Raw genomic sequence first — 26,257 nt, forward strand, 5'->3', positions numbered from 1 at the left:
TTATTGTGTTTCAACTTGTGTTTTTTTTATTTTTATTGTGACTTTATTCAACGTCCTATAATCCACATACATCTGCAAGCTAATGAGATTTAGATAGTTGAATTAATCCTTCGTCCAACAAGGTAAAAACTTATGTAAGATGGTCTCACAGGTCGTATTTTATGAGACGGATCTCTTATTAGAGTCATCCATGAAAAATATTACTTTTTATGCTAAGAGTATTACTTTTTATTGTGAATATCGGTAGAGTTGACCTGTCTCATATATAAAGATTCATGAGACCGTCTCACAAGAGACCTACTCGTCCAACAATTCACCCAACTGTTTACTCAACTCCGCCAATTTCATGGGGAACATTCTGTATGGAGTTTTTGCAGACACAAGTGCACCCGGTTCTAATTCAGTCTTGTGATCCACAACCCTCTTTGGAGGCGACACTTCGGGTAATTCAGGAGGCATCACATCTACAAACTTGTCCAACAACTCAGCTATAACATCAGGCACCTCTTTATATATATTTGGTTTAATTTTAACAAGTTCAACAAGATATGCATCCTCCTAATCATGTTTCAATCCACGTTCAATCTGCATGGCCGAAAGCAACCCTGATTTCTTATCAAGTGACTCAGCCACATCATAGACTCTTTGAACAAATGGTGGACAATGTTCACAAGCAATAAATGATCCACCTAGATGAGGCATGATAGCAACATGGCCAGAACCAGGAACTCATTTTCAAGGATAATATCAAAATCGTCAAAGGGAATTACCATCAAATCACATGGCCCTGACCAACTTCCCACTTGAAGTTTCACATTTGGCCACACCTCTGATAGATTTTGCTTCAAATTTTAACTACTTTGATGATTTGCATGCGGAGACAAGTCCAAGCCTAACCTTTGGACTTTTCAATCAGTCGCAAACTTGTGAGTGACACCAGTATCCACCATAACCATCACATTCTTCTCATTGATGAGGGGATGCTCACGTACATCAATCCCTTATCAACTGCAAAGGGTAGAACCTTGAAGGCCCTTACATGTCCGGTTTCATGATCTTTTTCCGCAACCAACACCATTAACTTTCTTCTCTTAGGGAAATATCACATATATAATGTGATCTCGATTACAAATTAAGCATCCCCTTTTGAAGCCATCGGTCACAGTAGTTTCCTTCATTTTTTGCAACAGTTTCACCATCCTTGTTGTTCATTTTCTTCTTAAACATTTTAGATTCACAAACTTTGTCTTTCTCTTATCCTTGCTCACATTTTTCTTAGTTTCAGAACTCGGCGCACCAATTGATTTGAAATCAACCAATCGATCTACAACAACAATGGCTGAAGGCAAATACTTGAACCCTTGGTGTGGGGACCCGTGCTCCTGATTAATATTTAATGATCAAACAACCAGGATTTATTAATATAAACAGCGAAAGCGATTAAAATTTTCCATTTTGGGCCTACAAAAATTTCGGCATGACCTATTCGTAAATAGGACATCCCAAAAAATCAAAACATCACAAATAATATTTATATACTCGAAATAAAGTCATAACATCAATTCACAACCCATAGCCGCACTGACTAGGACTAAACACATGTAGAGCCGGCAAGGCTCGTTCACACAACTATTAATTCAAAACATCGTAAAAATAAAAGTACAGTTACACGGGGCATCTCCTCGGTAAATGTATGACTCCATAATATAGTATATATATATCAGAACTCTCAACCATGACTCGACGACTGGGCACCACTACCTGACGCTCCACTAGACGCGTCAAATCCTCCTGGATAACCTGCTATGACATCAAAAACAACCACAACATAAAAGAAACGAGGGGTCGGGCCCCAGTACGACGAACCAGTAATATTACGACAAATATAATTGACATGAAATAAAATCAAGTAAAATGCGATGCAATGCAATGTAATGCAATGCATGAAAAGTAACAACCGATAACGGATACCAAACGGAGTCCAAATGAATCGCATCAACAACAGTAACAGTGGCCACCCGTGCCAGGAACGTAGCAACACAACATCAAGTCGCCACTCATCCATGCACGTAGCATCGAGGGTACGGGAGCTACCCGCTCAGCCCTCATGCAAGTCATCAGGAGTACTAATCCTACCCATCCGCTCCATCGATGACGCAACAACTCGATAGATCAATATCAATAGCAATCAAAGGAGTCAATGCTCGAAATGCTATGCACAAATAGTATCAACTCAAATAAATGCATGAATGCAATCACGTATTCACAGAAGCACATAAGGCACGCCACAACTCATTACAAAGTACTTAACGTCATTTCACATCATATAGAAGTCATAATAAAATAGTTCATGCTTACATCAACTGATTTTAATTTACCATAAAATATCTTAAATATTTCTCGAAAACTCCAATCTTGTGGCAAAATTATTTATTGCACATCAATTCCTATCTTATTTGCTTAATTAAAAAAAAAAAACATAGGCTGGGCTTCACACTTGGTGTCTCAATTCTGCTTGGGTCCAAAGCTGCATCCCCACCAAAAATTTGAACAGTTCGTCTCCCTATGGCATATCACGAATTTTCAATATCAAAAACTAAATTCCTTAACATACTTTTTCATGGTACGAGCATGATTCAATTTCCGAAGTGTCAAAGAAGAAACTGATCAATCAATTCCTTTTTCAAAGTATCCCAAGTGCTAATATTCTCTCTGTTTGCACTGACATCATCTGATAAGTGCTCACGCCACCAAAGTTTGGCGTTGTCGCTCAAATACATATTCTTTATGGAGACCTTCTCTTTCTCTGGAACCTTGGCCGCAATGAAATTTGTTTCCATGTTCTACAAGAAATTTTCGAGTTCCTGACCTTGGCACTATGCGTTCTTGAAAATGACTTCAGCTCGGAAACCTTGAAATTTGATGAAGAACTTGAACTCTTTGTTGCACCCGCACCAACAACCTTTTTCAACAAGTTCAGTTCCATGGCATCTCCATCCAATAGCGACTCTAGATCTTATGTAGAAGACACTATCCTTCTTTTCACAAATTTCGATGCATCACCAGTTGATATATTGTGTAATGATTTTATTCCAAAAGATTGAAGTCGAACACTTGTCACTTCGGAAAAAATTCTAATAAATGGTAATATTTTAACTCAATTTTTTTTTATGACGTGATAACATGCCGCCGTTAAACTTCTATATACCGGGTGAACCTTTGATTAACACAGTAACTTATAATTACATTAACTAGATAAATTAAACTTGTCAACTCAAGTATATTATATTATACAAAGATCAAACACCACATTTCGACTTATTCCTCGTAATGAAATTATCAACCTCCTTATAATTATAATTAAAATTAACATTTTCTTTTAAGAAGATTTAAAATACCAAACTACAAAATATATATATTTATTTAAAATCATAAATATGGATGGGTTGCAAGGAGTTAGCTTTTGATTTTCCAAATCAAATACCAATTTTTTCACTTGCATCGCATCCTATCATTTTGACCAACTCGCAAAGTACTCCGCCTTTCATCTCTTCATATCTCCACACACGCTGACAGAGTCGCTATTTCGCATCTGAATTCAAACTGAAAATGAGCATATTCAGGAGATTTGAGATCGTCGTGCACTCGCCATCTTGCTTCACTAGAGAAACCTCCATTGTTAATCAATTTAAGCACGTAATGCTAAACCCAGATTTTCTCCCTTCATCCCACTACGTTGAAGATGGGTTCGATCACGTTCTTGATGTCCTGACCTACCCACCCCTTCTGTCGGATGAAGTCGAGGCATTTACGGATCTGATTCGAACGGTGGAAAGCCCGTTTCACGCTCCCACCCGCCGCGTCATCCGCCGTGTCGGACTGGGTCTGGGGACGGAACTGTACATACAGTCGCTCGATGATCGGATTTCCGATTTGGAGTTCGGGTTTGATAGGCTGGGGAGGGAGAAGAGAGGTAAGAAGAACACCGGGGAGAGGAAGCACACCTGGACGGCGGAGATTAAGTGCCCGGAGAAGATTGGAGTTGACCGGAAGTACAAGCTCACGGCGGAGAAGAAGGGCCTGGAGAATAACTATAAATGGACGGCGGAGATTAAGGGGAAGGGACGGTGGGGGTTGTTTGCCTTTCGAACGAACTTGCACTGTGAAGGTGTGTAATGGCGGCGGCAGCAGCGAATCGGGGAAGAAATGCGAGAAAGTGAAAGGGAAGGGCAAATCAATGGGCTCCGCTGCTCGCATTGCTGAGATCGAAGATCCCCATGATCATGGGGCCCTTGTATTAAGACAGGTTGGTGTTTTTTTTATTTTTATTTTTATTTATTTAGCATTTTAATTTTATATAATTTTATTCCGTACCAATTATACGTGTTTTCTTTTGTTGATTATCGCAAATATAATTTGTCCCATTTTAATTAAAAAAATGTTTGGTTAAACTTATTTAAAACATCTTATAAATTGTTTTAAGATCTTATTAGAAGTGAGGTCTTATTTTAAAAATAAATTATTAAAGTATTTGGATAAACTTATTTTAAACAATTTAAAGATGTTAACGTGTTTGATATTATAAAATTTTTAATTGTCAAAGTTATCAAAAAAAAGTACAATGCTATGAGTTAACGTAAGTCGTTATATACACATATAAAAATAGTTTTATAATTTTTATATTAAAAAATTAAATCTATTTATGTTTATAGCTAGAAAAATTGATGTTCTTTGAAAAAAAAAATTAATTTTTTTAATATATGCAAGCAAAATGTTGATTAAAAAAATCGTAGTTAGTGATTTACTGAATAAAACTTTAACGATTTTGTTTTTTATATCTAAATAAAAAGAGAGAACAAAATGGAGGAGTATCTTAACTTTTTTTCAACAACTTATAAGTTGTCAAACAGTTTATTTTGACAGCTTAGAAGTTATTTGAAACTTTTTTTTGCCAAATAAATTATGAGAGCTTAGCTCTCAAATATTTTATGTTGTTTTTTAGATCTTATAAGCTCTGCCACACACTATAAGTGTTAGACAACGTATGGCCATTTTTTGAATACATTAAATAAGGATAGATTACGAAGTATGCTAATAAATTTTGTTTTTCTAATTATTTTCTTGATCTGTATAAAAACCAAAGATCCAGCTTCTCTAGCATGTCTTGTACTTGTAGCATACTCTCCTGCAATCCATTCACAGACCGTTCCATCGTTTCAAACTTCACGTCATTTCTGGTGCTGGCCATCGTCTTCGATCGTCCCTCGAATCTGGCAGGTCGGAGCCAATGTTATGACCACAGATTACACACACAATATAATTTCAAAAAAAAGGCAAATACCAAATGGAATATTGCATTCAACAGAAAATGTATCAACCCAGAGTACATGTTCTCTGTACAATACTTTTCTCCCTAGCGAATGCTAGTGATTACTCAACAGAAAATATAACTGAATACTCTCTCCTCCCCTCTAATTGATATTTAAATCCCCCCTCCCGTATCACGTGTTTTCCCTTTGTTCTTCATGCTATACACATTTACTATTTTGGGTTCTCAATGTGTATTGGGCCTTTTGTTGTGTCTGGGCCCAAAGGGCCCAAGCCTCCTACAATTTGAATTGGGCTTGTAACAATACTGGCCTCCGTCAAAAATCGCCTTGTCCTCAAGGCGAAAATCAGGAAATTGCTTTTGGAAGTCCTCGAAGTTCTCCCATGTAGCTTCTTCTTCAGACCGTCCCTTCCATTCCACAAGAATCTGTTGACAGGGTTGTCCTGATACATCTTTAATCCTCCCAGCTAAAATCATGTTGGGCTCAAAAGTCAGAAGTAAATCAGTGTCTAGCTCCTCAGGTAGTTTGATCTCAATATCGGAGTTACCCACTGCTCTTTTCAAGCATGAAACATGAAAAACAGGATGCACCCTCGAGCCCTCTGGTAACTGCAAGCGATAAGACACTGATCCCACCTTCTTCTTGATCTTAAACGGCCCATAGAATCTGTTGAATAGCTTCTGCGCAACTTGGGAGCAAACTGAATTCTGCCGATGCGGACGCAACTTCAAATATACCATGTCCCCTTCCTGAAAGTGAAATGTTGATTAAAAAAATTGTAGTTAGTGATTTACTGAATAAAACTTTAACAATTTTGTTTTTTATATCTAAATAAAAAGATTGAACAAAATGGAGGAGTATCTTAGCTTTTTTTGAAACGTTGTCAAACAGTTTATTTTTACAGCTTAGAAGTTATTTGAAACATTTTTTTTGCCAAATAAATTATGACAGCTTAGCTCTCAAATATTTTATAAGTTGGTTTTTAGAGCTTATAAGTTTTGCCAAACACATTATAAGTGTAAGACAACGTATGACCATTTTTTGAATACATTAAATAACGATAGATTACGAAGTATGCTTATAAATTTTGTTTTTCTAATTATTTTCTTGATCTGTGTAAAAACCAAACAAGACTATATATCTGGAACGAATGAAGTATCAATTTCTTTATTTTAAATATTATTGGCCGTCGATGTATGTGAATTGCATGAATATAGTATTTTATCCCCTTCAAGACCAATTTAGAGTTGAAGCATCATCTCTACACGCAGTATAGTTTGATGTATTTGATTATGGATAATATGTATATGACTATAGTAACTGTCACACCCCAAATCCAGGAGCATACCGCGGCCGCATTTTCAAACCCAACACAAATTTCAAAATCCGAAGGCTAAAAAATTTACTAATATAATTGAAACCCCAATAAGGATCCGGGTCATCATTAACCCAGTTTGTTACTTGGATAGCCCGGATCATAGCCAATATGCCAGTTACTTGCCTGAAGACCCGGGTAAATCTTCTCTTCCCGGGCACTACGGTTCTTCCCGGGCAAACATCATAAGCCTGGGCTCTCCACCAACCACCCGGGTACTCTACTACCCGGGCCACCTCGAGTATGATTGTTACAGGCCGTCTAAATCTGTCAGAACTACTTGGACTTGGAGTGTCCTAAAAGTCATCAGAAGCTAGTATGGGTAACCGACTTACCATACTTAGTAGGTGACACGAAAATCGAGGTACCTATCCCATTTTCTACTATAAATAGCAGGTATTAATGTCATTTAATGATTCTGAAATCTTTGAACTCTAAACCACTTACATATTTTCTCTCAAATATTGCTTGTGTTCATCTGAAAACCCGCTGACTTTAGCATCGGAGTTGCCACGCCGGACACCCCTCCGACGCCCATTCACGAGTTCTTTTCATTGTTTGCAGGTGCTATCACAGCCTTTATCTTCACTCAAAATTCCCAAACATTATAAATTGTTGATTTGATCCGTTGGAGCTCCTAATCCGGCTCACCCATTTCAACGAGATCACATCAATAATAAATATGTGAAGTCATTGCAATAGATAAAATTACATACAAACAGTTTATCAATCCTAAAACCAGTGTTGTAAATGGCGGTAGGCCATGGCGGGGCAGTCAGCGCATCGGCCGCCTAGGCGGTTGTTTTTTCCACTATTTTTTATACATAATTATATATAATCATGCAAGATAATTACAAATACTATCATTCTTTATGTAATATACTTAATTAAATGATGTTTATGCATAAATAAGCTTTATACAATAAAATAAAAGATAAAAATTAGAACAAAAATTTATTAGAAATATACAAGAGCTAACCTAGTGGGCTGGCGGGGGCAGCCGATCCGCGGTGGTGGTGGTGGGCAGTTCCAGGGGGAAGGAGGTTGTGGGTGATTAGGCTGATGGGACTATTATGTTTTGGAAGAGAGTATATAAATGTGTTAATAATTAGGGTGTTTTATAATTTTGTTGACTTTGACAACATTGCCCACCCTTGCTCATCTTCTACTGCCTACAGAACTGCCTAAGGCAAAAGGCTATGCGGTCGACGGCTGCCTCCCGTCTAGGAGCCATTTAGAACACTGCCTAAAACTCATAATATAAACCAATAACCACATAATGATGTTATCTTCAAAAAAACTGAGAAACCAACTACCACTGCTAATATTCGTTAAAGGCTTCTATCAGCGCCAATCTAGTCACTCTCATCCTCCTCAACCTTTTGATCTAAAAAACATAGCAGTGGGGGGGGGGTGATCCAGTGACTCAATAAGCAGCATCTGCCTTCTACCAATACGAGCAAGTTTATTTTTCGCAATGTCAAACATCATTAAAATCAATCCCAGCCAAACGAATGTCATCCGATTTCCTGCATTTGATAGATAGTATCATACAACTTTCATATTTAAAAATTATAATTTTCAGATAACAAATATTTAAGTTTACTCAAACAAGTTCAGAAAATATATAAACTCAAATATTTTTTTAGATTTAATGAAAATATTTCTTAGATGTAAAATCATCCTTTGATAAGGTCGTCGAAAATAATTGCAATATTCAATTAAAATCTGAATACGTGAAACAAGTTGTTCGGTTATGTACTTCTGTTATCGAATGCCTAAGACAGTGATACAACAAAGTTGCTAGGTGTCCATCCATGCCTGTTTAAATATAGCTTCTGTGAGAAATTGTCGTTGCCAATGTTGAAAATTGCAAGACTAGCAAACGATGATCATTATCCTTTCACCTATTTTATGTTCCTTTTTAGTGACTATGCATTCATTGCAATGGTTGTCTGAGTAGTTTTTTTTAACTCTGATGTGTAAGTTTGCCTTGGTGTACTTTGTAGCTTTTGGATATTGTATTTCGTAAACTGGTGACAAAAAAAATTGAGATCCCGACGTTCTGTATACTGTAGTGCTGAAATCTGGTGGATGAACAGATTTCTTGACTAAGTTAATGAATTTCTGAATGTTCTGACGTCAAGGGTCTAAAAACCAATCTTGGAGAGTTTATATTTGATAAGACATTGGTACAGTTAGTTGGATGTAGTAATGAATTATGTGCCTGTAGGTTTTTGCCAGAAGATTGGAAAAGAGCAAGGGTAAGAGGAGGGTATTGTCTCCACTAGATGCAGCAACACAGATTCAGATTAGTTTCCGGGCGTACCTTATTCGAAGATCTCAAGCTTTACGTGGACTTCGAGAGCTTGCCGTTGCCAAGACCAAATTGAAGGAGATTAGGGCTTTATTCAACAACTTCTCTTATCGTCGTCGTCTTACCCGTGATGCAGAGGAGAGGCAGAGGTTCTCTGAGAAGATCATTGTGCTACTTCTCACTGTTGATGCCATTGAGGTAACTTAAAGTGTTGGTCATTTATTTGTTTTAATTATGTTTTTTGAAATTTTACTCAATCCTTTAGGCACGGGACTGGTGGAGTGAGGCGCAGCTCCTTGTGCCTAGTCCCAAGCCAAGGCATAATCCTGTAGTGAAGCATGCCATAATAGCTCTCTTAAAAGTCATGATCTGTGTGTGTGAGTATTTTTTTATGAATCTAGGATTTAGATATAGAAGAAGCAAGTGAATCTCGCTTATAGACACGCCTCGACTAGCGCCAAGTTATCATGCAATTATGTTGATGTTACTGGATATAATAATGCTAGGTGATTTCTGCATGTGATTAATGATCAATGTCTTCTCGTGTACATCATGGACCTTTTGGTCCATCAAGCGACATGAGATAACTGTTTTTTCCTTTCTGTGTTTGTTTTATAAGATCATTTGTTTCTGCATAGTGATATGGATCTCTTTCCCATTTCTTTGATTGGTTTCGACCATAAAACCTTTTCACTGATATGTGAAGTTATTACTTCATTATTAACATAATCTCAATTATTTTACATTCTTCCTGATGTTGAATAATGGCTAACTGCCACCACCTCTAGTGGTGTAGTGGCATAAACCTCGTCCAATAAGGGAGAGGCTTGGGTTAAATTCCAACTTAAAAGCAAAAAAACCCCAACCGCATTGTAATTAAAAAAATAATGGTTCAACTCTTTTCTTCTAGGAAACTTCACCATTGCCCCTGGTCTCTTATGTACTTTTTTGTGCTTCTTGTTTCCACTCTACTAGGGTGCTGATATTATGGTTCGAGCTGTGAAAAAGGCTATGGTTAACGAGCTAGAAGCAATGCTCGACGTGGTGGACCCACAGCCTCATGGAAAATCTCTGTCCTTCCGAAGGAGAACATTCGATATGCCAGAATCCTCAATCAACAAAGAACTTGCTGCAGGAGTTGCTCAAGTGGTTCAGATGCTCGATCAAGAAGCCAGTAACTCAGAGACTTTCGAAGCTTATCTTTAACTCGGGTTTGTTGTTTTGAATCCGATTGGTTTTCCACGTCTGTTGCATGTTTGTATGGGTAGGAAGACTCATGTTCAGTTTTGATTAGTATGTCGGTTTTGGGTAATGAATACTGGTCTGAAGAGCTTGGTGAGTAAGTCGTGCTGATCTGAATAATTGCAGTCTTGTTTGGAGTAACTAATGGGCACCTCCTTTTCTTATGGTTTGGCTTTGTTTTGGATGCTACTAGGTTGTTTATCTTCCATTGTCATCTGTTTTGGAGTTACGTTCCTCAATGACCGTCACGGGCTGCGAATTAATCTTTCTCAAACTTACTAGAGCACCAGTATTATAAAACCTCAAGATGTTAAAAAGCGCGACTTTAGTATGTGTTAAACATAAAAAAAATATTTTAATTTTTATTATAATTTTAATTATATCAAGTCAATTGATTATTGTTACTGATTTCAGTTATTGATTCATATTGGTTTAATATTTCGTCTAGATAACTTGATCACGTACTTACATGTTGGTTGATTAATCATGAATTAGAAGATAATTGGTTAAATATAACAACGATGTCAATCAACACATTATAAAACTGACTAAGAATAAATTCGATTTCTACGTGGTGTTTTAGGTGAAAATTAGGTCTCTTGTGAGACGGTCTCAAGAATGTCTCACGAATCTTTATCTGTGAGACGGGTAAATGACCGATGATTTCGGTTGGGAATAAATCTAGCAAGCGGACTAGGTCAAGTAATAGTATTTGGAGATGAGTCCAGGTATCGTACCCACAGAGATTGATGTTTAATTACTAGAATATGAATTATTTTTCCTAATTCAGGCTAATAAAATTCAAATGATGGGAGATAAATTAATTAAAACTAAATAACACGATTTAAATAAATTAACTAAAGCAAAACTAATCCAAACTATTAATTTAGACGAAAATTCAAATTATTTAAAAACGACTAAGGCGCACAACGGTACCGAAACAATTTATAATCTACGTGTCAAATTCATATTCAATAAATTAATTATTTAATTCACGACGGAATTCTCAAAATTATTTATTAAACGATTCCTCGAATTAATAAACCTAATTAAATCTAATAGTCCAATTATTCCTAACTGAATTTAATTAGATTTAACCGCATTAGATCGCTGTGAAATTCCAGTTTTTCAACCTAAAGTCGCACACTGAAATCGAATATTATTTCTAGTCAATTTAACCATGTGTTGATTGATGTGTGAAGCAAATATTAATCTATCGCCTTCCGGTTTTAGATTAACCAACAAATATTCTATTTAATTGGCCAGATTAAAAGAACACGTGATAAACGACATCAATCAATGAATAAAATAAATAATCTAATTGAATTAAACTCAAAACATCAAAAAATAATATGTCTCGGCCCTATCATGGCCTTAGTCTATAAAAATCTACTCCATAAACTTAAAATAAAAGTGTAATTCACTGTTTAAATTCAATGCAGAAAACATGATTAAGAAAGAATGGAAAGAGATTATCTGTAATTGGTAGCGTGTGAGGAATTCCTCGCTGGTTTTGCCTTCCTTCTTCCTCCACTTTTTTCTTCTTCCGCGCTGTTCTCCTATTCCGTCTCCTTCTGTGCTTCTGTTATGGCAGCCCTCCCTTCTTTTGTACGCTTCTGCCCTTTTATTCTTCTTAATGGGCCTCCTCCTTCCTTTCCTTTTTAAGCCCATGTCCAGTAAAGAAAATGTAAATAAGATACTTATAAAGATTTACATCGATTTTTCCAAGATTTCAATATCATCAAGGAATAGAATATAAGAGTATTTAATTTCCTTTCTTCTGATATTTTGTTTCCTTTGAAATCTAGTAAATTTATATTATCTCTCAATTTAAACACTTTTCACATTTTATTCAAATCTACAATTATTATTCAATTAAGCACATAATTAGAGATAAAAATATTAGATAAGGGCAAATATTATTAAATCAAATCCCTAAAATCTTTTCAAGATTTGGCCGTATCAATCCCCCCACACTTAGCCTTTGTTCGTCCTCGAGCAAATCAAAAGAATAAAAATATTATGAAGGAATATTCAATGATTCACCATACAAAATGACACAATCAACACTTTTCAACTTACCAAATTCCGTCACACTCAATCAAAAGATCACACGTCAAAAATCATAAAATTAACTTTCATTGCAACTTTAAAACTCAAGCATTCACTATAAAAGATCAAGATAATGAGACGTGTGTAGTGTGGAGGTCAAAACTCATATTCCTCAAAGGTGTTTTAGTTCAAGGAGTGCTCATATTTTCTGATTTTTTTTTCATATAAAGAAACTCTCCATAAGCTTATCTTTCATATCTTCCTCCACTAAATGTTGGAAAAATATGACCCGGTCAATAGGTCTTTTTAAGCTTATAACGTTAGGCCACGGCTCACAGCTACAATAAAGGTAGGGATATTCAAAATGAGAGAAAATAAACAATTTAATCATATAGCGCACTCTTTCATCTCTTATATTCCCCCCTCATTGATATTCATCATCCATCCACCTAACTTTTTCATCTTCCTTGTACTTTCATTCATATTCCCCCATATTTTTTCGATCTTCAACAACATTCTCTTTTAGGTTTTTTCAATCACCACATCAATATTCCTCCTTCCTTTCTTTTTTCTTATGTATCTTTTCATCAATTCATTTCTCATTCTTCATGATTTTTTTCAAACTCCTCCAATTTTTCTTATCAATAAGCACACGAGAGTTATTGAAAATTTTAAAGCGCTAAAGGGGTTTATTTCTCTCAAAATTAAGGTAGAGGAATATTGTATGAGCTAAAATTGGGTAGTTGATGTGGGCTTTTGAAGGAATACGAATGGTGGCTAATTGTATGTCTTTGACACACTCCATTCGATTTATTAGGCTCAAAAGGGAATACTAGGGATTTGAATGATGGATTAGGTAGGCTCGAAAGGCTCAAACGGTCCAAAGATCGCCTAAATCATCCCTAAGTCATTCTCCTCCGTATTTTCGCTTCGAAAGATAATCAGACAAGTTCTAGATTGTTTCTTTTCTTTCTCTTTTTTTTTTCGATTTTTTTTCATGAGCTCGCCTCTTGCTAATTCACAATTAATTCATATAAGTATGACTCAAAGTGCATAGATGATGTCTCAAAACATGATACAAAACTAGTTTGTGCTCAAATCCTTCGGGTACAACTAAAGATCATCTCAATCAATTCTAGGTGTGATGTAATTTCTTGAGTGTTCAAAAATCTAGAAAGTCAATTAGTGTATCATGTAATCACAAGTGCAGTTTCTCAAAGAATAACCAGAAAAAAATTTTCATGCTCGAGGATTAAACATTGAAGCACATGCTAAGTGTGGTGACGTGAAACAAACACAAATCAAATCCCCCCCACACTTTAGATTTACACTGCCCTCAGTGTCATGCCATTCAAAAAGAATATAAAAGTTGGATGCAGAATAGCAAGAGAACACTTCCCTGACAGTGTTGCTTTAAATTCCATGGACTGTTACATGGGGATGGTAGAATTCCTCAGTGCTGGAAATCTTTTATTTCAACAATTTAGCTTTTCCAGAATCTAAATCATATTCCTTTATTCCAATATTCCCTACACACACCAAAATCACAGAGAATTACCTAATAGAATGAAAAAGTAAAAAAATAAAAAAAATAAAATGAAACGAAATAAAATAAATCACTGGATTGCCTCCCAGCAAGCGCTAAATTTCTTGTCTATAGCTAGACAACTCCCTTTATAGATTAGGTTGGATCGTGCAAAGGAGTACTCGGCTCCTCTTGCTCCACAATTCCTTCATGAAAGATTTTCAGTCGATGTCCATTCACCTTAAAGGGATTTCCAGAATCTCCACGGATTTCTACAACACCAAAGGGAAAAACTTCAGTAACAGTAAAAGGCCCGGACCATTTGGAGCGAAGTTTACCTGGCATGAGTTTCAAACGAGAGTTATAAAGAAGAACTTTTTGTCCAGACTCAAATTCCCTGTGCACAATCCTTGCATCATGCCACTTCTTTGTCTTTTCCTTGTAGATTTTCGCATTATCATATGCATCAAGACGAAATTCCTCCAGCTCATTGATTTGTAGAAGACGCCGATAACCTGTAGCTTGCACATCAAAGTTCAAAAATTTTGTAGCCCATAATGCCCTATGCTCTAGTTCAACAGGAAGGTGACAAGCTTTTCCATAGACCAAACGAAAAGGGGAAGTTCCTATAGGGGTTTTGAATGCTGTTCTATATGCCCACAACGCATCATCCAATTTACTAGCCCATTCTTTCCTCGAAGATCCAACGGTCTTCTCAAGAATTTTCTTAATCTCCCTATTTGACACTTCTACTTGACCACTAGTTTGAGGATGATAAGGTGTTGCCACCTTGTGCGTGACCCCACACTTAGTTAACAGAGACTCAAAATAACGATTACAAAAGTGTTTTCCCCCATCGCTAATAATGGCTCTAGGTGTGCCAAATCTTGCAAAAATATTTTCTTTAAAAATTGGATCACAACTTTAGAGTCATTGGTTCTACAAGCACTTGCTTCCACCCACTTGGATACGTAATCCACAGCCACCAAAATATATTTATTTCCTAAAGAATCTGGAAATGGCCCCATGAAATCAATTCCCCATACATCAAACAATTCACAAACTAAAATATTATTCAATGGCATTTCGTGTCTCCTTGAAATATTACCAACACGTTGGCATTCATTGCAATTCAAAACATAAGTGTGTGCATCCTTGAACAGTGTGGGCCAGTAGAATCCAGCTTGAAGGATTTTTGTGGCCGTTTTACTTGCCCCAAAATGTCCTCCAGTTGGACCACTATGACAATGAGAAAGTATAGAACTTACCTCTTCCGCTGGAATACACCTACGAATAATGCCATCTGCACAAATTCTAAACAAAAGAGGATCTTCCCAAAGATAATATTTTAAATCTGAAAAGAACTTCTTTCTGCTGATATGTAAGATGAGAAAGAATAAATTTGCATGACAAATAATTGACAAAATCAGCATACCATGGTAAATTAGAGATGACATAAAGTTTCTCGTCAGGGAATTCATCTCTAATTACATACTTACCTTCCTCGGGCTTCTCCAATCTCGATAGATGATCAGCAACTTGGTTTTCAGTCCCCTTTCGATCCACGATCTTTATGTCAAATTCTTGCAGTAGAAGGATCCATCTTATCAATCTTGGCTTGTCATCCTTCTTGTTTAAGAGATATTTTAAAGCTGAATGATCCGTGTGGACTATCACTTTACTCCCTACAAGGTATGGCCGAAACTTGTCCAAAGCAAACACAACAGCCAGCAACTCTTTTTCTGTAGTAGCATAGTTTAATTGAGCTCCTGAAAGTGTCATGCTTGCATAGTAGATTACATGCAAGCATTTGTCTCTCTTTTGCCCCAAAACAGCCCCTAAAGCAATATCACTTGCGTCACACATGAGTTCAAAAGGTAGATTCCAATCTGGTGCGACAATGATTGGCGTGGTGGTCAACTTTTTCTTTAATACCTGAAAAGCTTGTAAACAATCCTCAGAAAAAACAAAAGGAACATCTTTCATTAGCAAATTAGTTAAAGGCTTAGTAATACTCGAGAAATCCTTGATAAATCGCCTATAAAAACCTGTATGCCCAATAAAGCTACGAATTCCTTTGACATTAGTGGGAGGAGGAAGCTTTTCTATGATCTCTACCTTAGCTCTATCCACTTCAATACCTTTTTCAGAAATTTTGTGACCAAGGACAATTCCTTCCTTTACCATGAAATGACATTTCTCCCAGTTAAGTACAAGATTCGTTTCTTCACATCTCTTTAGCACTTTTGACAAATTAATCAGACAAGAGTCGAAGGAAGAACCAAAAACAGAAAAGTCATCCATGAAGAACTCAATATGCTTTTCAACCATATCATGAAAAATCGACATCATACAACGTTGAAAAGTAGCGGGAGCATTACACAAACCAAATGGCATTCTTTTATAAGCAAATGTACCATAGGGACAAGTAAAAGTGGTCTTATCTTGATCATCGGGGTCTATGGGGATTTGCATATATCCAGAATAACCATCTAAAAAACAATAGAAAGCATGACCTGCCAAACGCTCTAACATTTGATCAACAAAAGGTAAGGGGAAATGATCTTTTCTTGTGGCATCATTCAATTTGCGATAATCAATACAAACACGCCACCCAGTCACAGTTGTAGTGGGGATTAATTCGTTATTTTCATTTTCAACAACAGTGATTCCCCCTTTCTTAGGAACAACATGCACAGGACTTACCCACTTGCTATCGGATATAGGAAAGATCATACCTGCATCAAAGAGTTTGATTACCTCCTTTTTAACGACCTCTTGCATAGCTGGATTCAATCTCCTTTGAGGTTGAGTGGTGGGAGAGTGCTCCTTCTCCATTAAAATTTTGTGCATGCACATGGATGGATTTATTCCCTTGATGTCAGCTATGCTCCATCCAATGGCATATATGTGATCCTTCAGCACTCTCAAGAGCTTATCTTCCTCATCACATGTCAAGGAAGAAGAAACAATTACTGGCAATTTATGTTTTTCCTTCAAAAATAAATATTTTAAATGAGGAGGAAGTGGTTTGAGTTCGAGGAATGGGGGTTCTTCTATGGAAGGTTTAAGTGATTTTGGAATATGTCCAAGCTCCCCAATCTTCGAATTCACCGATCTTGGCAAAGGCTTTGATCCCTCCACGTAGTTCATACATTCCTCCACTTCTTCTCTGCTGGATTCCGTGGACTTTGGGCTAACCAAAAGCTTTTCCAGTGGGTCTTCAATCAAAGTATCATGCACACTACACTCAACAATATCATCAATAGCATCTATTCTATAACAATCAGAAGATCCAGGATATTTCATACTATGAAAAACATTAAAAGTTACCTTCTCATCATTCAACCTCAAAACTAACTCACCTTTTTGCACATCTATGAGAGCTCTTCCAGTAGCTAAGAAAGGACGACCTAAAATTAGGAGGATCTCACGATCCTCCTCCATGTCTAGCACAACAAAGTCAACTGGAAATATAAATTTATCAACCTTAACCAAAACATCCTCTATTACCCCTCTAGGATATTTAATAGATCTATCAGCAAGTTGAAGGGAAATAGTGGTTGGTTTAACTTCTCCAATCCCCAATTTCTCAAAACAAGAATAAGGCATAAGATTTATGCTAGCACCAAGATCACACAATGCCTTGTTAAAATTAGAATTTCCTATAGTGCAAGGAATGGAGAAACTACCTGGATCCTTAAGCTTTGGAGGTAATTTATTTTGCAAAATAGCTGAACATTCCTCAGAAAGCTTAACAGTTTCAAAATCAACAAGTTTCCTCTTTTTAGTCAAAATATCTTTCAAGAATTTAGCATAAGAAGGCATTTGAGCCAAAGCCTCTACAAAAGGAATATTTATATGCAATTTCTTAAAAACTTCAAGAAATTTTGAAAATTGTTGATCCAATTGTAGTTGCCTTGCTCTTTGAGGGAAAGGAGTGTATTAATATCAATATTATCATTAGAATCAAACTCCTTACCTTTCTTACCTGTCTTCCGTGTAGTCTGAGTGTTCTGTTCCTTAGCATCTTCCATTTTTGATTTCATTCTTCCATCATTCTTTGCCTCCATATCTGTAGAATTCTGCCTCTTTGGCTCCTCTTCCTCGGCCTTGATCACTGTACTCACTGCATTCACTCCTTTCGGATTTTTCTCAGTATCACTTGGTAGTGTTCCAAGGGGTCGATTTGCTAATTGATTGGCTATTTGACTCATTGGAGCATCCAACCTTCGTAAGATAGCATCATGATTCTGCAGTCTCGTCTCCATCCCCACAACATGTTTCATCATAAAATCCTCATAAATTGGTCGTTGATCTTCTTGCTTGAATCCTGGAGGTGCTGCAGGTACCAATAATCCTTGTTGTCTCACTTGTTGAGGAATGAGCAGTGGAGGAATATGTGTTGGATTAAGGGAATTCTCCGTATTCTTCCAAGACAAATTAGGGTGATGCTTCCATCCTGGATTGTATGTGGAACTGTATGGATTTGATTGTTGTCTCCATTGATTCCCCACAAAATTCACTGCTTCTTCATCAAAAATAGGTTGTTCCTCGATGACTATTCCTTGGACCTGATTTGCTTGATTTGATTTCAGCTGAGAGAACTGATGGGCCAACCCATCGATCTTAGCAGTAAGTGCATTCAACACATCCATTTCAAGAACTCCAGCCTTCTTTTCTCGTTTAATATCTGTCCAACCCGCACTATTTTCAGTCATATTTGAAATTATTTCAAGTGCAACTCGTGGAGTCTTCCTGTATAAGCTACCATTGGCTGCTGCATCTAGCATGGAACGCACAGAAGGATCTACTCCATTATAGAAAATCTGAACTTGTTCAGATGAAGAGAAACCATGTTGAGGACACCTCCTCAACGTCTTTCTAAATCTTCCCCAAGCTGTATGTAATGTCTCCCCATCCTTCTGGCGAAAAGATGATATATCCATACACAGTTGTGCTAGCTTGGTGGGTGGAAAATATTGATTCATGAACATTTCCACCAAACTATTCCATGTAGTAATAGAACCAGCTGGTAGATCTCTAAGCCATTCTGCTGCTTCACCATGCAAAGAGAAAGGGAATAGTCTCAATCTTATGGCATCTGTGCTCACTCCATTGAATTTGATTGTGTCACAGATAGATAGAAATTCCTCCAGATGTGCATTAGGATCCTCGGTCTGCGATCCTCCAAATCTCACTTGATACTGTATCATTTGAATGATGGATGGCTTCAACTCAAAGTTATTTGCTTCCACAGTAGGGCGAGTGATGCTAGAACCATAACCTCCAGTGGTTTGTCTAGTGAGATCATAGACAGTGAGATCATCTTCCTCGTTCTCCATTGCTTCAATCCCTGCTATTTCAACTTTCTCCTCTTGTTTAATTGTTCTTCCACGTCAAAGTCTGAGGATTTCTCCCTTTGTGCTCTACGTCTCCGTCGAAAAGTATTCTCAATCTCTGGATCAAATGGCTCTAATTCTGTCTCTCCTGTAACACGTCTCATGCACAGTAAGATAATCCCTGAAAATAAATAAACAAACTTTAAACGTACGAATATGCGTAGAATCAACAAAATTAAATAAAAACCTGATCTCAAGAAAATAATAAATCCTAATATTAAACAATTCAGATCCCCGGCAACGGCGCCAAAAACTTGACCGACGATTTCGGTTGGGAATAATCTAGCAAGCGGACTAGGTCAAGTAATAGTATTTTGAGATGAGTCCAGGTATCATACCCACAGAGATCGATGTTTAATTACTAGAATATGAATTATTTTTCCTAATTCAGGCTAATAAAATTCAAATGATGGGAGATAAATTAATTAAAACTAAATAACACGATTTAAATAAATTAACTAAAGCAAAACTAATACAAACTATTAATTTAGATGAAAATTCAAATTATTTAAAAACGACTAAGGCGCACAACGGTACCGAGACAATTTATAATCTACGTGTCAAATTCATATTCAATAAATTAATTATTTAATTCACGACGGAATTCCCAAAATTATTTATTAAACGATTCCTCGAATTAATAAACCTAATTAAATCTAACAGTCCAATTATTCCTAACTGAATTTAATTAGATTTAACCGCATTAGATCGCTGTGAAATTCCAGTTTTTCAACCTAAAGTCGCACACTGAAATCGAATAATATTTCTAGTCAATTTAACCATGTGTTGATTGATGTGTGAAGCAAATATTAATCTATCGCCTTCCGGTTTTAGATTAACCAACAAATATTCTATTTAATTGGCCAGATTAAAAGAACACGTGATAAACGACATCAATCAATGAATAAAATAAATAATCTAATTGAATTAAACTCAAAATATCAAAAAATAATATGTCTCGGCCCTATCATGGCCTTAGTCTATAAAAATCTACTCCATAAACTTAAAATAAAAGTGTAATTCACTGTTTAAATTCAATGCAGAAAACATGATTAAGAAGGAATGGAAAGAGATTCTCTGTAATTGGTAGCGTGTGAGGAATTCCTCGCTGGTTTTGCCTTCCTTCTTCCTCCCTTTTTTCTTCTTCCGCGCTGTTCTCCTATTCCGTCTCCTTCTGTGCTTCTGTTATGGCAGCCCTCCCTTCTTTTGTACGCTTCTGCCCTTTTATTCTTCTTAATGGGCCTCCTCCTTCCTTTCCTTTTTAAGCCCATGTCCAGTAAAGAAAGTGTAAATAAGATACTTATAAAGATTTACATCGATTTTTCTAAGATTTCAATATCATCAAGGAATAGAATATAAGAGTATTTAATTTCCTTTCTTCTGATATTTTGTTTCCTTTGAAATCTAGTAAATTTATATTATCTCTCAATTTAAACATTTTTCACATTTTATTCAAATCTACAATTATTATTCAATTAAGCACATAATTAGGGATAAAAATATTAGATAAGGGCAAATATTATTAAATCAAATCCCTAAAATCTTTTCAATGATTTGGCCTTATCAGTAAACACTGTCGATATTCACAATAAAAAGTAATATTCTTAGCATAAAAAATAATATTTTTTCATGGATGACCCAAATAAGATATCTGTCTCACAAAATACGACCCGTGAGACCGTCTCACACAAGTTTTTGCCTCGGTGAAAACTGAAATTTCACAAAAAATTAATGTGGTTAGATATAATTAAATTCAATTAAAAATAAAAAAAATTGATTAATCAATAAATTAGGGAATCTCAATGTTATCATGCAAGAATTTAATAATTAATTGGATTATAATATATGTCAACATATTAAAATTTGATATCGCTACGTGTCTCAATCTTTTATTTAAATTTGATCGAATCTCTCCTTGATCATTGAATATTATTATATTTAATTGACAATTGTACTAATTAGTTAATTCAGATTAATAATTTTATTCTCTTGCGTTTATTATTTAGCTAACTTTAAGTTAAGTAGTAAAATTCTAGTTCTAGTAATTAAATATTGACAAAAACTTGTGTGAGACGATCTCACGGGTCGTATTTTGTGAGACATATATCTTATTTGGGTCATCCATTAAAAAATATTATTTTTTATGTTAATAGTATTATTTTTTATTGTGAATATCGGTAGGATTGATCCGTCTCACAGATAAAGATTCGTGAGACATGTCATATATGCGAGATCAATTCATAATTGAATCCAATTATATTATAACTTGATGTAATACACTTGTCAGATTCACATGAGCCATTTCAGTATGAGAATTGTACTAAATAATGAGTTGTAACTTTTCATTACCGTGGAAATTTCAATCGGAGTAAACAAACTATTACACGCAAATGTTACAAAAGATTCTTCTCCAACCAAAAAAAAATCACTCAAAACAAAAGGCGCTCAAGACAAAAAAGCTTTACATTTTAGAACTTAAAAACACAAGGCAGGCATCATATAGCTACAATATGACTACACATTTCAATAAATAAAAATTAGATTATAAATTTTTGGGAAATTTTTGGCTCGAAACCGCCTCGTGTTGAAGCTGATCTGAGGGGAAGGGACGAATATCAGCTGATTTCATCTTCCATATCTTGACTGATGCAGTGATATTTGCTGTTGTAGCATTGTTGAACAAGAAAACTCGTGGTGCTTGGTTAATCGCTTTCGTAGGATAAACTCTTGATGTAATCACTGTTCTTCCTCCTTGAGCAAAACTCTCCACAATGGAGTGATCGACCTGAAGACGTATTTTTGTTAGTTCCATGGATCGAAATAGAGAAACGTGGGTCGAAGTACGAGCACAAACCAATGATCTCATGGAGAACTTTTCACCATCAAGAACTGGCACTTTGCTTCCATAGACTATTTGATCAACATCATGAGAAACAGATGATCTAAACACAATGTCCGCGGTCAGTAAATGTCATAAAGAATCGCGAATGGTTCATTTGTTGTAACACTAACAGATAAACTAACCTCAACTCATCAGCACAAAAATGAGCGTCCAGCTTCCCATTAGTTCCTTTGGTGACATAGAAATAGACCGGTGTTAGTTCTGATAGCTTATCGTCGGCAAGCACCACTATCCCGAATGGTCCTAACGGTCCCCCGATTAGCAGCACCGCCACTTGTGGGGCAATCGTAGTTAATATCAGCTCTGTTCGTCATTTCTAATGTCTCACTGTTGATTTCAAACGTGGCAACAATGTCCAACTGCAACATATCCAAACCACTTTTCCCGTTAAATTCTATAGTTTTGGGAATGTATATATGTTGTAAAGCAATGGCTGGATCACCGGACGTTGTACAAACCTGGGATCCTGAGTCGATCTCGAGTGGCGTGATCGATCCTGGACCAAGATTCACGTCCTTGAATTCAACACCGTCTGATCTCAAGCTCTCGACTTCTTTAACTGGCCACTGAAGTATGTTGCTTCCTGTCTTTTCGTCGAATACTACGGTCCTCGGGATAGACTAGAACAACAGAAAGAACATATGATTCAAGATGGATTAAACGTGAAAACAATGAAACATTAAATAAAGATTTGAGTACTAAAATGCATGTTACCTGAACACAGGCCCAACCTTTCAAAACATCAAGATCTTCAGCATCAGTTTCTCTAATCCATCCCCACAAGATTCTTCTCTCTTTATTTTGGTCATAAAATGTCTTTGAGGCATAATATTTACCATAATCATATCTCAACCCGATCCCCACATCCGATTCAGGGTCGTCGGGTATCCACTTGTTCTTCATCGGATCATAGGTTCCAAGAGCATAATAATCATTCTTATCATCATCCAAACTAACTTTCATTACATGCTTCACACCCGGCCCGTTAGATGACGTGTCCAGCCCATTTGTCTCAGTCGTCGAAATCGGGTAAAAGTCGATGCACTCCCACATACCAGTACCCGGGACTTGATGCAAATAGCCACTCAACAACTCATAGTTCCTGAAGTCTTTTGTCTCATAAACAATTGAAATACCGGTTTTGTTCCTCATCGACCCAATCGTGATCCGCCACTTTTCGTTATCCGGGCTAAGCCAGGCAGTGGTTGGGTCCCTAAAGTCCTTTAAACCGATCCCTGGAGGAGGAACAAGGACCGGGTTAGCCGGGTCCTTGATCCATTCAAGAAGTAGAGGATCTGATGAGTTGGCAGGGTATGCGAGACACTGCACCTGCACGAGATCGTACGTGTCTCCGGTATACAAGATTATGATCTGACCATCAGGTAGGATCGTGGCCGACCCGGTCCATACTCCATTTATATCATACCATTGATCAGGGACCATTGCAAAAGGGAGGTGCAGCCAATGGATTAGGTCCTTTGATACCGCATGGCCCCATGTGATATTGCCCCAAATAGCTCCGTCCGGGTTGTATTGGTAGAATAAATGGTACCATTCTTTGTAGAACAATGGACCTGTCACATCGCACATATAAATTAGATCGACCCGAATGAAATATATAAATTCATGACAAAATCTTGTGTTAGACGATCTCACATATCGTTTTTTGTGAAACATATATCTTATTTAGATCTTCCATGATGCTAAGAGTATTACTTTTTATTGTGAATATCGATAGTGTTGACCCGTCTCACAACAAGAGACCTACTCTAAATTCATATTATCGTTGTACATGAGACATACCCAACATGGGTCGGAATTGAAAAAAAAATACTTATTAAAAACATATGTTCATCCACTTAATTTAATTAGATTTCATATAATTTTTTGATAGATTGACTATTTTATATTTTTATTTCATTTTTTTAATAAAGTAGTCACTTTCAATCCAAGTCACATCAATCTACAATCGTAAACTTAGAGCCATATGTTATTTTACTAAAACGTGTGCATTTAGTGCTTGGACGTGTCGAAGAAAAACTGGCCACCAGTCACTTTTTTTTTATTATTCAATCTTTAATAAATTGTAAAAAAAATTATTCAACTCAGAGACATAAAAAAAGGAAAAAAATTAAATATTTTGCAACAACTTTTCAATGAGATATAGATATAGATGGCTAAAATATATAGACAAAAATAGCAATATAAATGGATTACTACCAAATATAATATTATATTATTTTTTATTTTCACAATACATATGTATCGATTTTTTCTCTTATTTCTATCAAAATAAAAGATAATGAAACAGAATTTCAAATATAACATTTTCGGGGAAAATTTATTATTATATAATTTTATTTTATACAAAGAGTTTAATAAACTTATATTAAATTTCATATTAAATATTAGTAAATTCACATGTGGCGTATATATTAAAAAAACCTAAAAATTAGCTTTCAACTTTGAACATCCCACAAAAGTAGGAAAATAGATTAAAAAAATCGAAAATCAGATATTTAGTCTTGTGTATAGACAGATGAATTTAATTTATAAATTTGATTTAAAATTGGAATTTGAATCACTCGAATTTTGAGGGTTTTGATCTAAAATGTATGAAAATTGCTAATAAATACAGATAATGTAATATAAAAAGTAAATTTATCTAAGATCTTGATTCTTGGGGATCGAGTTAAAGTAAATAAGTTGAAGAAATGGAATAAATAAAAATAAGTTTCTTTCAATAACTTACCATTAGGATCTGCAGGAGGATGGATGAACCACCAGATTCAACAGAAGAATTTTGCCAGAAGGATCATCACGAAACAATCAATAAAAAATAAAAAAAAACTTGAATCAGAATCAAAAACTAGTGATTTTAAATTTTTTTTAAAAGAAAAAGATATGAGTAAACCTACCATTCATCCAGTTCTTCTCTGGTTGAAAATGGTAAGCCGTCCTCTGCCAAGACAGCATCTCATTAGTCCATGGAAAAGTCAGGCCGCCGCGGCCCTACCCGACGGAAACCCTTCTCCGATACCCCTTGCACAACCCCTCTTGACGGTGGTTCCGTCCCGATCCCTGGCCGGAGAGAAATCAGCAGCTGAAGTTGAAGACTTGGTTTCTAAACCAGTATCCTTGGTCACGAGAATTATGGACAACAGAAGAAAAGGTGTAAACAGAATAGAGAGTAAGAGCTTCTTGGACCTCCGGTTGTCGGCGAGGGCGGGGGAGGAGTGGGGGTCGGAAGGAATGGGGGCGTAGGTGGTGGCGCGTTCGAGATCATACGGCGAGGCGTGGGGAGAAGTGGTGGCCATTGGTGCAAAGGGATGCAAAAGGACCAATTGGACTGGAGGAAAACAATTATTACATTATTTTATATGTTTGCAAAGAAAGGGTTGCGATTGGCTACAGTTATTTTGTTGACTTGGGATCTTGTCAGATAATATAATAAATAATTGGCTGAATAAGGATATTTTAAAGATACGTCGAAACTGAAATTAGTTTACAATAAAAATAATATTTTTAGCTATAAAAAATAATATTTTTTATGATAATCCAAATAATATATTCGTTTCACAAAATACGATCCGTGAAATCGTCTCACACAAATTTTTATCCTATGATTTTATGTTACTGTTTTTGTTTCCATTGGTGGCATAAGAGCACCCACATTGGGTGTTAAAGGTGTGTTATAACACCCCTTTAACACCCACTCTCCAATGTGAGTGGGCGTTATAACGCCCACTCACATGAGAGGGGGTGTGGGGCGTTCATATGTATGAACGTCCATGTGTCAGTTTATTTTTTAAAAAAATTTGCACACTTAGCGACGATTTTTGAAACAACCGTCGCTATTAGCGACTGCTTATAGAAACCGTCGCCGATTTGCTGACATGCGGGCCCCACGTGTTATTTAACGCCCAAAGAAATTGGACATTTAGCGACGGATTTTCAAAAACCGTCGCTAAACGTTGTTATTTATTTAATGTATTGGTTTAAAGTATCTGTTGGTGAATATAACCGTTGCAAAGTAGCCGTTGGAATATAGCCGTTGCAAATTTCAATATAAATAGACACCTTGTACTATACAATTCTTCATTCTACAAACA

The 26,257-nt window shown here is 36.3% G+C and overlaps 1 protein-coding gene and 1 pseudogene across 1 annotated transcript; one reads left to right on the forward strand and one right to left on the reverse strand.

Annotated features, from left to right (window-relative positions):
• Positions 1 to 3,379: 3,379 nt before the first annotated feature.
• On the forward strand, positions 3,380 to 10,428 carry LOC142525370 (uncharacterized; annotated as a pseudogene).
• Positions 10,429 to 21,564: 11,136 nt separating this feature from the next.
• LOC142524318 (acid beta-fructofuranosidase AIV-18-like) lies at positions 21,565 to 25,528 on the reverse strand. Its single transcript, XM_075628248.1, is given in 10 exon segments — positions 21,565 to 22,028; positions 22,098 to 22,185; positions 22,268 to 22,392; positions 22,394 to 22,504; positions 22,604 to 22,765; positions 22,860 to 23,719; positions 24,898 to 24,906; positions 25,064 to 25,157; positions 25,159 to 25,206; positions 25,208 to 25,528. Coding segments are annotated over 10 exon segments (1,995 nt in total). The 5' UTR covers positions 25,463 to 25,528; the 3' UTR covers positions 21,565 to 21,785.
• Positions 25,529 to 26,257: the final 729 nt, after the last annotated feature.

Source organism: Primulina tabacum, chromosome 14 (genome assembly GCF_025594145.1).
Source record: "Primulina tabacum isolate GXHZ01 chromosome 14, ASM2559414v2, whole genome shotgun sequence".
Classification (NCBI taxonomy): domain Eukaryota; kingdom Viridiplantae; phylum Streptophyta; class Magnoliopsida; order Lamiales; family Gesneriaceae; genus Primulina; species Primulina tabacum.